The sequence below is a fragment of the Epinephelus fuscoguttatus genome, linkage group LG9, assembly GCF_011397635.1.
Source record: "Epinephelus fuscoguttatus linkage group LG9, E.fuscoguttatus.final_Chr_v1".
NCBI lineage: Eukaryota > Metazoa > Chordata > Actinopteri > Perciformes > Serranidae > Epinephelus > Epinephelus fuscoguttatus.
The window spans coordinates 30,471,945-30,484,939 of record NC_064760.1 but is presented as its reverse complement, the minus strand read 5'-3'; the positions used below and the strand labels follow the sequence as shown (position 1 = coordinate 30,484,939).

At 43.1% G+C, this 12,995-nt stretch overlaps 1 protein-coding gene across 1 annotated transcript; it reads right to left on the bottom strand.

Annotated features, from left to right (window-relative positions):
* Window positions 1-1,474: 1,474 nt before the first annotated feature.
* On the bottom strand, window positions 1,475-9,016 carry drd1a (dopamine receptor D1a). Its single transcript, XM_049586492.1, has 2 exons — window positions 8,711-9,016; window positions 1,475-6,308 (listed from the first exon to the last, which is right to left on the bottom strand). The coding sequence occupies exon 2, from the start codon at window positions 5,957-5,959 to the stop codon at window positions 4,841-4,843; it is 1,119 nt and encodes a 372-aa protein (XP_049442449.1). The 5' UTR covers window positions 5,960-6,308; window positions 8,711-9,016; the 3' UTR covers window positions 1,475-4,840.
* Between the last annotated feature and the right edge of the window lie 3,979 nt (window positions 9,017-12,995).

Below are 12,995 nucleotides of genomic sequence, written 5' to 3'. Positions count from 1 at the left end.
GCATTTTAATTCCCCAAGATGCCAACTGGAGAGACAGAGTGACATGGAAATCATTAACTACATTAAAAATCCACTTTTCACGTGGCCAGGTGTGCCCGCCCGTAAGCAGACGGCATGTGACCGCGGAGGATACTGCATTATGGATGTGACAGCAGTCTGACTTTGGTGATACTTGTGGGTTATGTGATATTTACAGGGCATCCTTTGAGTCTCCCTTTTTAAGTAGCCATTGCTTGATACTTACATAAGACTCTGTCTCTTTCTTTGCCCCCTTCTCTCTCCCTCCCTGTCTCAGTAAATCATTTCCTCAGGGCAAGTCATTAGCATCATCTGAAGTTGCCACATCTAACATCGCTCCTCCGACGTGCCAATCTAAAAAGACAGTATCGCTTTGAGAACCCCGCAACCTCCACGGCAACACAAAGATAGCAAATGCAAACAAATTCTCTGTGTTTACAGAGTGCAGCTGACATTGCAGGGACTCTGGGCTGGGCACTGGAGCAGGTGACAGTCACACTGCCTACACCACACACATAAACACACACATGCACACACACCCTGTCTTGTCGCCACCTCAGCCATCACTCTGAATGATGTCAGTCAAATTAATTGCTGTTCCCTTCCCGTGGCACGCTTGAGGAGGTTTCACAGAGGCAAGGACAGTCCGGGGCCCAGAGAAAGTGGGCTTTAAAGGACAACTCTGTGTGTGTGTGTGTGTGTGTGTGTGTGTGTGTGTGTGTGTGTGTGTGTGTGTGTGTGTGTGCACGTGTGTGTGTGTGTGTGTGTGTGCATGCATGCGTGCGCAAGCAAGAGTTATCATCACAGTATTTACACTTTTTCATATTCCTAATGAACATGAACTGAATTTGATTAAAAAAATCTGTCCTCTAAATCTTTGGAGACTTGCCTTTTAATGAGAGTCGTTCATGATTCTTCAGTCACTTCCAAGTGTTGACGTGACAACACACTGTGGCTGTTTTACACTTAAATACATCTCATTCCGATTTTTATGATTATTAAAGACCTGGCGCATTGACAGAGATATTCATTAGTTTGAATAAACAAAAGCTTAATCTCAAATCATCTTAGATTTTGATTTATTAATAAAGAGATGGCAGGCAGATTCATGAGGGGATGTTTAACGGGGTCTCGCAAAAATAAAATCCATCACACGTCCTTGTTGCTGCTCTGCTCTCCCTCTGCACTTCAACTACCTCCATCTCCCTCTCACTCCCATTCAAGCATCTGAATAAATTAGGGCATGTAAGTTCATGTGACAGCTGCATCCTTGATACAAAGTAACTGAAAAGTAGTCACCTCTCCTTGTTTTGGCTGTGATCTAAAAATTCACTTTTAGTTTTAGGTATTGTTGCAAGAGTTCAGGCATTCACTTAGGGGTAAAAAACAACTTTAGTGCAATAAATGAATGAATGAAACAAAGTCAAAAAGTGCCACAGTGATTGCACTGCTTTATTATTCCAGGCTATTTACAAGTCCAGATTGGGCCTTTCACTTTGCTAATGATGGCAATATATCACCAGACCAAACAGACACATGAACACCTGAGTTATGTGAGAGTGAAATTTTGGATGTGAGACACAGCTGGTTCCATTTCGTTTTACCCTTTAGACTCTGGTGTGAAATGTGCTTGAGGAGGTTTGATCTGTGGAGGTCAAAGTTGCACACAGCACATCACATACACCACACAGTGGATTTCACCAACATGGACACATACACTTTTATTAAGCTGTGCATTGAGATATTTCCACATGGCTGAAGCAGACACTTCCCAACTGTTTCTTCTGATGGCTTATAATGTTATGAATGAAACATAACAACATTAATTCATTCGTCAGACCTCTACTACATATTCTAAAGAGATCGTTTTTTAGCAAAGTACAAACACCTAGAACTTTTGTTTGTGTCATGAATGATCACTGTAGCTCACGCGAAGTTAGCATAAAAAAAATAAAATAAATACAGTCACCAAATTAGAGGTGGCCAGTGGTAATGATGGCTATGCATCATAGTCCGCCACACAATGCTTCACGTTATAGAATAATTCCTGGATCTTGTCATAGATTTGGTACTCACAGAGTACTCACAGAGTTAAGGAAATAGTTTGACATTTTGGGACATATGCTTATTTGCTTATTGGAGAAGCAAAGGGAAATCTAGCATCTCTAAAGCTCACTGATTTACTCTGCATATCTTATTTGGTTGTTTTGAAGAGAGACAGTAAAAACAACAAGGTTTTCCACAGGATTACATGTGGGACTATTTCTTGACCGGGCTCACTGACTTGACAGGCACTCCAGGAAGTCATCCAAAAAAAGCTGACTTTCTGGAATGAGTCAGCCTGAAGCTAACCCTCCCAAATTGTTAAACTTTTTCTTTAACTGCTGAGACCTGGGAACACACACTAAGGGTGCTTTCACACCTGCCCTGTTAGGTTCGGTTCAATCAAAGTCAAGTTTGTTTGCCCCCGAAGTGCAGCTTGTTTGGGCAGGTGTGAACACAGCAATCGCACTCTGGTGTGCACCAAAACAACCAGACTGAGACCTTCTTGAAGAGGTGGTCTCAGTCTGGTTACAAACAAACTCTGGTGCGGTTCATTTGTGGTGAGAACGTGTTCTGACTTCAATCCGAACCAACTGCAGTCACATGACACATTGTTTGGGTTAAACATGAGCATGTTACAGTCCTGGAGGATTGTTAATGTGCACCTCCTCCTGTACTGCCTTAATATGCACATTCAGCACATCCAATGTATCAAAACATTGTTTTCTAGTTGGAGCCGCACCTCATTTTCAAACTGTATGGTTTGACTAAAATGAACAATGACAGCAATATAGTCCACGATGAGCAGCACTGAAATCAACCTGCGTAGTTGTCCCTCCATTGTGACATTAGAAAGTGTCACATTTATCTTGCAAGTGTACTCTCCTTCAATGTTTTGTTTACTTCCTGGATTTTTACCACATGGAAATTCTGAGAAATCTAGAGCAGCTTTCTTACGCAAGGCATTTGATCTGGTCTGCTTGTAAATGCTGCAGTGAGAACATGAACCAACTCTAGGCAATTATGCAACTTTGCAACAAAGTTAGTCCCTGATTCAGATCAAAGCCAGACAACTCTAGGTCTGATAATCAGACCACAGGTTTTAAACACACCCTCAGCTTAGCCAAATTTACATGAAAAAAGGCAAACGCTGCTATTATTCTTTTGGCTAATGCATACTAGCATACTACGCTACATTGTTAGTAAAAGAAGTCGGAGATATCCCCCCATGGGTTTATCTTCGATCTCTATACAACAGTGCTTTATAATTTTTTTTATACCACATCTCCACACTTCCTACTCTGTGCTGATATTAATTTCTACTGCCACTAAAGTGCACCACCTTACAATAAATGTAAGTTTTGTAAAACGCAACTGCATTACGGTAATATTAGCTTGTCGCTCACGAGAGGCAGCAGAAGTATCAGATGAGTGTTTGTTCCACAACACAGTTTCAGATTAAATTATTTGCTTTCAAAATAAGTCAAACTAATTACGTGCAGACTTTTGGTTTCGTCTCCAAATATAGTGGCTTCAGTGATCTGTGGGCAGATTTTCAACTAGTTTGATCATCTGTCTGCTCTTGTCTCATGAGAATATCAGTGTTCCCAGATGTCAGCAATTTGTGAGTGCAATGTTATCATAACCTATAGGACTGACAGCCAAACCTATGTTGTTATAAAGCAAGATTATCCTTTAGTAATTCTCTTTAAAGAGCTAATTAAAATTGATTAATCCAAACATAACATTCAGACAGTTCATTCAGCTCCTACATGGTCACAATAGTCAAAGACACCACAGGTCAAGCACCACCTTTGTTTAGGTCAGTGTCTTCTCCTTAAAAGAGGTCATCAGCTGTTGTTTGCAAAAAATACAGGACACACATATGAGAGACTCATCCATAAAACACTTTCAAGCGACTAACAAATACTTTATGGGGTGTCTATTGAGTAAATTTGGTTTAAAGTCACAATGATCTGACATTTGGATGAGCTATAAATTGTGAACCAGCCGTGAGATACAAGCTGCATTTTTCACGTCTGTGTACTTTCACCTCCAAAAGAGACGACTTCTCAGAACTTTCTTCTAAAATCACAACATTAATAGATGTAAAATCAAATCTGGGTTCATTCTTGCTTTAATATTTAATCACATGTGGATGTACTTAACCTACATGCTCATCTTAAACATGATTTGGTTTGACGCTTTACCGCTGGACTCCTCGCAGAGCACAGGATGTTAATGTAATGAGTAACAGTATTTCTGTGTGCTGTCATGTACTTTGTCATAAAGTGCATGCTGGGTGCTGCATTTACACTGAATTTGGAGGAGCATGTTTTGACAATGTTTGTGTTTGTGTACGTGTGTGTGATGGTATTGAAGAGAGCGGTGTCTGACAGCATTAGGGTGTGTGCTGCCCAGTCATGGGATTATCTATCCCAGGGGCGTGTCAGCACCGCTGCGCTCCCAGCTTACTGGCACCATAGCGAAGAGTCTTAATCTCAATCCCTAAATCCCCACTCCTCTTTCAGGAGCATCTTCCACTTGAAGACGGTGCAGCAATTGCGGTGAGCACAGCGAGCTCACTCTGACAGTCTGCACACGGACAGGCCACTCGCCTAATGCGAACACGGGTACATGTAGGGTCACTGTATCCTTCAGTCACACTACGAGTCAGCACAGAGAGCAGCATCCTCGTTTGAAGTCGATCAGACCGGCCTCTACAGGAACTAGGACTCTTAGCATTAAGGATGAGTCAGTGCTGTGAGAGAGTCATGAGTCATTTCTTGTTTAGACTGACTGTCTCTATGTTGTGGCCTCCTGGATACAGTCTGTGGCAGCCCAGCAGGATGGAGAAGGCCTTGCGGAAATCTGCATTGAAGGCATAGATGATGGGGTTGAGGGAGGAGTTAGCCCAGCCGAACCACACGAACACGTCAAACGTGGTGGGGCTGATACAAGGGAAAGCCTCCCCTCTGCTTGACTGCTCGCAGAACGGCACCATGCAGTTGAGGATAAAGAACGGAAGCCAGCAGCACACAAACACCCCCATGATTACTGACAGTGTCTTCAGCACCTTGGTTTCCCTCTTGAACGTCATTTTGAAAGAGCTCTCAGAATCTGCGATGCTGGAGCCTCCGCCCATGCTGTCGTGTCTGTTCTTGGCACTTTCAGCTGCGCGCTCCAGGGCAGAAATCCTCCTGATTTGTCTGTGGGCAATGCGGTATATTTGGGTGTAGGTGGCCACCATGATGGCCACAGGGATGTAAAAGCTTATAAGGGAGGTGGAGATGGCGTAGGTCCTATTCAGGCTTGAGTCACAGTTCTCTGGGCTGCGGTAAGATGTAGCATTGAAACCTGAAGAGCTAGAGGACCCAGTCAGAGGGGTGTAGGATTTAGTTTGGGCCTTGTGCCAGTTGAGCTGCACCGGGATGAAGGAAATTAGCACAGACAGTGTCCAGGCCACACTGATCATCACATAGGCAACCCTGGGTGTCATCTTCCTCTCGTAGCGAAAGGGGCTGGAGATGGCCCAGTAGCGGTCCAGGCTTATCACACAAAGGTTCAAAATGGACGCGGTGGAGCACATGATGTCAAAAGCCACCCAGGTGTCACAGAAGGAGCCAAACGGCCAGAACCCGGCGATCTCTGTCACCGCTTTCCACGGCATCACCAGGATGGCAACCAAGAGGTCTGACACGGCCAGCGAGATCACAAAAAAGTTGGTCACTTTGGAGCGCAGATGTCTAAACTTGGTGACGGCAGCACAAACGAGCATGTTTCCCAGCAAGGTGGTGAGGATGAGCAGCGAGAGGAAACAGCCAGTTAGGACACGGCTCGATGGAGCCTCGTCCAAAAACCCGTTGTCGATTACAGTTGTAAGGTTCATGGGATCCATCCCTGAACGTGTTGGGGTTGGGGGGAGTTCATTTAAGTCATGCTGAAGAGTTGTGCTACATTATATCCACAGGGCTAGGAGGCTCCTGTGCTTCAGCCTTGCAAACAATCTTTGCCATTGTATCGTCTGACAAATGACAAAGGATGAGATGTTTGAGGCAAACCCTGTCTGGGCAGGACACTTGGCCCCTGACTCTGTAAATTAGATTTGACATCATTTGAGCTGCAGAGCTGAAGAAGTAGTGGTACCTTAATTCCTCAGTGGAATGACTCTGTCTGCCCAGTTTATGGTTCCCAAACTGCTGTGATGTTAAGCATCCTCTGTCTGCTTACTGAGGTCATCAGCAGCCCTGTGGATTAAACAAATTAATTATACAGCATTTGATATATCTGTATTAGTTTAGATAATATCATAAAGTGCAACATTGGTTAGAATACTTTATTTTGGTTTTAGGTTTATTTAAGCTCTTAACGTGAGTAGGGGAGAACAGGGTTGGTTGTCACATTCATTATATTTTGCTTCCTGAAGGGCCCTGTTAAAAAGTGTTGGTTCTGAATTTTTCAGAATTTTGGTCAGAGGTCCCCGACCAGCATATTTTTTGAGTGAGACACTTAACACTGAGGTGAGATGACTTCCAAATGTTTTTCATGTCAAAATGTTAACATCCAGCTCATCTGTGTTTCTCTGCTGGCTTTTACACAGTGGGTTTACATTATAACAGTTATTACTATTAAGAAGTATGAAGGGAGCACTTCAGTTTAGATTAGTTAGATAAGTTTAGTTTTTTTCTTAGTCACAGTGGTGAGTCTTCCTATAGGTAGCAATTTTTTTTCATTAAATGGAAATGGGAAATGGTGGAGTTGCGTGTGTGGAGAGAGCCCTGGAGTAAGAGACAATTAAAAGGCAAAACCACATGCTATATTGCCAACACATTCTCACTCCGACCTCGTCACATATTGACGTTTGGTCATGGACCTTCCACATCCAGATACGATGTGAAAGGTACCCTGGGTGCGTTGGATATTGACATTCTGGGATGTGAAGTTCTGCCTGTTACATGCATCGTCTTCTTTCAAAATACACTTCCGTTTTCACAGGAAATTTACGGTTTACATACTGTCTCTTTCAAATTAATTAATGTACCACATCAGTGCAACACTGCAAATTGATGTTTTTTTTTTCTCCAGCACGTGGTTAGGTTTAGGAAAATGGAAGAGAGTTTGGCTTTATAATCTTACAGGATGCGAACACTGGCCTCCCAGGTGAAAATTGGTGTTTGTTGGACCCATCCACCACCATTGCCACTCGCCCTACTTGAACTTTTGCCACCTTAACTTTGGTTCTTGTCCTGCTGTGTTTCCCCCTGACGCTACAGAGCGCCGATAAAATATAACAGCGACCAGGCACATATCATGCTAACATTAAAGGACAGCTTTTTTCGTCAGTGTCTGAAGCCACAAGACACTGCCCAAGTGCTGGATTTGGACGATTTCGGAGCGAGACCGGGTTTGTATTGCACATACCATTCTTATTATTATTGTTTGTTAGCTACTAAGTTGTTTATCTGTTGAGTTACCACTGGCTCTCATTCTTGTTAGTAATGAATACAATGAATAGAAAAATTGTTGTTAGATTAGGTGTTTGCTAAAATATATACATAAAATAAAATATAAAACAGTAGGGAATGCTTATCACATTCTCTTCGAGGTTGGTTGTCCAACCCGGTCTCACTCCGAAGTCAAAATCTGGAGCTTGGGCAGTGACTTAGAACTGACAAAAAAGGTATCCGATACGCAGCCAGTTGCTGTTACAGTTTAACAGCGCTCGGTGGCATCGGGGGAAAACACGGCAGGACAAGAATGAAAGTAAATGCAGCAAACATCCACTTTCACTCGGGAGAGCGGTGTTCGCATCCTATAAGATTATAAAGCCAAAATCTGTTCCATTTTCTGAAACCCACCCATGTGTGTTACTTGACAAAGGGAAAAAAGTCAATTCGCGTTGTTGTACCGATATAGTGCATTTATTTTGAAAGAGACAGTGTGTAAACAATAAATGTCCTGTGAAAAGGGAAGTGTATTTTGAAAGAAGACAACACATGTAACAGGCAGAACTTGACACAGCGTCCCAGAACATCAACATCCAAAAGGGTACCTTTCATGTCATATCTGGACGTGGAAGGTCCGTGATCAGAGTGAGAATGTGTTGGGTTGTCACATTTATTGTTCTTTGTATGCTTATATGCTTGTTATATCTCAATCAAATTCATATTCATTTTTAAGATTATCTCCAGTTTTATTTCTCTTCTATTAAAATAACAAGGATAACCAGCTCCATAGTGTGTGACTACTAATGCCACCATCAGGAATGTTGTCACAGACAAGATGTTTTTGACAGTCCATATCTTTTGAGCAGAATAAGGTAAGGAGAGAAACGTCCCTCTATTTCTATACCTAACACTTTCGGCTTCCATTGCACATTGGAAGAGAATCCATTAAAGATACTTTTATTAAGGGATCCAAATTAAAGTAAAAACGTTTGACAACCAGTCCCGATCTCCCCTATGCCACAGCTGATTGCATTGTGCATTACTGTGCAAATGATCCGATTACAAACAGAATAAATAGACAGAATAAAAAGGGATTTCCCGTGAGCGCAATGTTATTATTAAGGCATGACCAATAAGAGTCACACCTTCCTACGTGCATGCCCCAAAATTTCTATTCTGATATTAATCATCATCACACTCACCTCTTACTCACAGTGCTAGCTGTAGCTTGATGTTGACATTTCAAAATAAACGTCCGGTCACTTTCATGGGAACTTAACAGCTTAAAGTCAATCCAAAAGGGCACACAGTCTCACAAACACAAACCAGAGCACAGCACAGTCCCATTAAATCCTCGACGGGCTCCACTTCGCTGACAGTTAATAAATAAATAACACACACAACAAACACTCAGATGTCACTCAGCCATCGCCGCTCCGGCTGCGTCCTGCTGCAGCCTCTGCTTGCGTCTGCGGCCAAAGCCCGGAGACTGTGCGCTCCCGCGGCTCGGCCTCACACCGGCGCTCTGACGTTGTCTCATTCAAGAGAAAGTGAATGAGAGCATGTGACTCTGGCCCTTTGGCGACCAATCACGCTATACTGCCTTTAATGCATTGCACGACACAGTGCTTAACACTTGACTTTTTATCAGTGGCCTCTTGTGCAGACTTTAGAGGTTTACAACATCATTAAATTTACCTGTTAGCAGCGATGCTTTCTCTTCAGCTGACCTGATTAAATCTTAAGTAACATCTTAATTAAATTGAGATGCAGGTTATAAAATTGAGTGAGGACGGGGCAAAACGTGCGTGGCCAGTGTGTCGCTGAGGCCACCTAATGGAGAAAGTGAACTATTGCGCCTGTGGAGGGAAATCAAGCTGCAGGGACATTAAACTCTCCCTGTGAAGGTTTTTACTCCTGTGCAGGATTATAATGAATTAAATAGAGATGTTTATGAAAGACAGGTTTATGCCCAGAAAGAAGATTAGATCAGAAACTCTCATTCTTCATCCACCTGTGGCAGAGTTTTCCATGCAAAGACCAATGTCACCTTCAGCAACAGTCATTATTTCTGTCTGGTCTGACCGATAAATCGTGCACTGCTTGGAAGAAGAATCCTAGCAGTGTCTGACAGCATGCCCGTAGTTGTTTTATTTAGTTCAAGCTGGTATCTGGCATGCAGAGCATCATGGGATGCAGAAACAATCGTGACATGCCAGCTGTCACCTTGCAGTGATGTAAGTAGTTCTGACAGGAGGAAAAGAAACAGCTTTTACCCTTTTCCTTCACAAGCATCCACCCTATACAACATTTAAAAGATGGGTCAAAGCCATGACACTGAAGGAGTGATAATAAAATAAGAAAAACACAGTGCATGTCACCCAAAATAGGCCTAATTTTCCTGTGCCATTTCCCTTACCATATCTCACTCTGTCTGTTAGCCTTAATTCAAATTATGCACCAATAAACTACTCTGACATTAAACACTACATTTATAAAATGACACACAAAAAAATAAATTATGTAAAAAAGAAATAGCATCGGCGTAAAGTCAAACTCGTTCTTGATGGGTGTTGGCCTCCGCCAGGGTTGTCCCTTCTCACTGACCCTATTTGTGACATTCACGGACAGGATCTCGAGGTGCAGCCAAGAGGAGAAAGGGGTGTGGTTTTGGGGACCTCAGAATTGCTTCTCTGCTTGTGGCAGATGATGAAGTTCTGTTAGCTTCATCACACTGTGACCTCCAGCATGCACTGGGGCAGTTTGAAGCCAAGTGTGAAGAGGTCGGGATGAGAGTCAGCACATCCAAATCTGAGGCCACGGTTCTCTGCCGGAAGCTGGTGGATTGTCCCCTCTTTGGGTTGGGGGAGAGTTACTGCCTCAAGCAGGGGAGGTCAAGTATCTCGGGGTCTTGTTCACAAGTGTGGGTAGGATGGAGCGTGACATGGATTGGCAGTTGGTGTGGCTTCTGTAGTGATGCAGGCGCTGTGCCGGACCATTGTGGGTAAGGGGCAAAGCTTTCGATTTACTGGTCCGTCTATGTCCCAACCCTCACCTATGGTCATGAGGTCTGGGTAGTGACTGAAAAAATGGGATCACAGATTCAACCGGCCAAAATGAGTTTCCTCCCTGGGGTGGTTGGGCTCTACCTTAGAGATAGGGTGAGGACCTCAGACATCTGGAGCAAGCTCGGACTAGAGCCGCTGCTCCTTCTCGTCGAAAGGGGTCAGTTGAGGTAGTTCGGGCATCTGATCAGGATGCCTCCTAGGCGCCTCCCGCTGAAGGTGTTGCAGGCATGTCCCAATGGTAGTCGGCCTGGGGCAGACCCAGAACACGCAGGAGGGATTATCTCATCTGGTCTGGGAACACCTTGGGGTCCCCCAGGAGCTAATTTTGCTCCTAAGGAGGACTTTCTCTGTGCTTTCTTTGTGGAGCTAGCCTCAAGTGGCTATTCATAGAACTGCGGTTTTTGCCACGTGTTGGCTTTATTTATCAGACCCAGATGTTGTCTCATGGGCAGAACTGATTACACTTTAATATCTGTTTATTTACTTTAAGTAATGGAGCTCGGCATAAGTTCAATCAGGAAGACTTTCTTTGTGCTCATCCATTCACAATTCTCTCCCTCCTACTCCCACTGCTTCCCCTAATCAGCTGAATACGGTCGTTCACTCCTCTAATTATCCAGTCAAACTTTGCCACGATCTGTATCCAGCCAATCAGGATTCTGCTGCAAAATTTTTAATCTGCTCTCTCCCCTGCTGTTGTCAGCTGTCATTTTAAGCAGCAATTGTCGCTCCCTCTTCCACCCCGTTCACCTCCAATTATCATATCCAGAGTCCAGAACAAGCTCAACAAAGGCTCATTCCTCTACTCATCCAGATGATCTGCACTTCTCCATCGTCCTCTCATCTCATCTTCACCACCTCTACCACCACCAGTGTCTAGACCCCGGGGGTGGGTCCTCCTCAAATCATACAATCTCTATTGGGTCTAATCGCCAAAGACTTTCCACATTTTTCTTTCTTATGTGCACATGTTGATAAATATTTTTTACTATAAAAAAACAAGTCTATCCTGATTGAAATATTGTTATTGTGATATTCAGTATCAATACTCTGCTTATCACCTCCCTTCAAGATCATTTAAAATTGGCCTAAAAGCCTGTGAGTAAAGAGTAAAATATCAGTGTCCTTTTCTCTTTCTGCTTATTAGTCATGTGTTTATTGTTTTCATTCTTTTGTAAAAAGGCCTCATGTTCTTCCCTTGTTCCATGGTCTTTTTCTGAGTGCTGCTTTGAGGACATCAAAGACACAGCAGCCAGACAGGATCCACAGTTCAAAGGTCAGAGGTGAGACCAGGGACCGACAAGCAAGCTGAGGTACTTTTCTGTGTTCAAGGGTGCAGCTGCTGCTCCTCTTGACTTGTGTCACACACTGTTCACAGGCTCTCACTCCACACGGAGGCTGCTGCTGCATCTACTGTGAGTTAGGGTTTATCAAACATGCTGATTGTCTACTCATCTGAACTTTCCTTCTCAAACAAATACAGTGAGTCACTGAGTCATTTGCTTCAGACAGTTTTATGTGACAAAGATGATGAGAGCAGATAAGGCAAACCTCAACTGCAGATGCATTTTCGCACAGTCTGTCAATCACACCATGCGCTCATGGAGACTTCTGCTGATACAGCTTTAGCATCTCCTGTGCAGCCATTCAAGTCATGACAAAACTCCTGAGTATTTTTATTCTGATGTGGGCTGACAGGTAGCCAGCCACCCGCAAAACACACTAGAGCTATGAGTAAGACAGCTGAGAGCAAAACGAGCTGTTTTAGGACCCAAAATATTAGAAAACCTCAGCCCTCCCTGCTGCTACTGCGGCTGTGGCTACATGTTTGTGCGTGCACATGTGGGTACATGGCCCTGCATATTCATCAGTCATGCATATCTCTGCAGGTTGAAGTGAGTCCATGTGTGTTTTTGTGCGCTGGCATACAAATGGGTCATGTCTTACTGCTCTCCAGGTGGGTAGAATAGATAAGAGAGACAGCGAATCACTTTAGCGCTCTCTATTATGTAAGAATTTACACAGACTGAATTAAATCTTACTTGCTGTGCCTTTTCTCTGTTGACACCCAAATAGCGGCTCATAAAACATAGCAGTGAAGGATTTACAAATACTCAGTGAGAACAAATTATGAAAGTAGTTGATTTATTTAACGATAGCAAATTAAAATTTCTGGACTGAAATAACCTTTTTCACATTTTGAATATTACTTTGCACCATCCAACAGGCTAAATACATCATAGAAAATGTCTGTCAAACAGTCTCATATAAATAAATAAATATGCTGTGAAATAAATAGACATAAATAGTGATGATAAATACATAGATGCTATTTTAAAAAAAAATCTGATTTAGAAACTGCATTAAAAAGTATATCTAATACATTCACCAGTCATATCAACCTATCAGTGACAACTGA

Coding starts and splice junctions, on each gene's coding strand:
- drd1a (XM_049586492.1), bottom strand. CDS start 5,959: ATGGATCCCATGAACCTTACAACTGTAATCGACAACGGGTTTTTGGAC.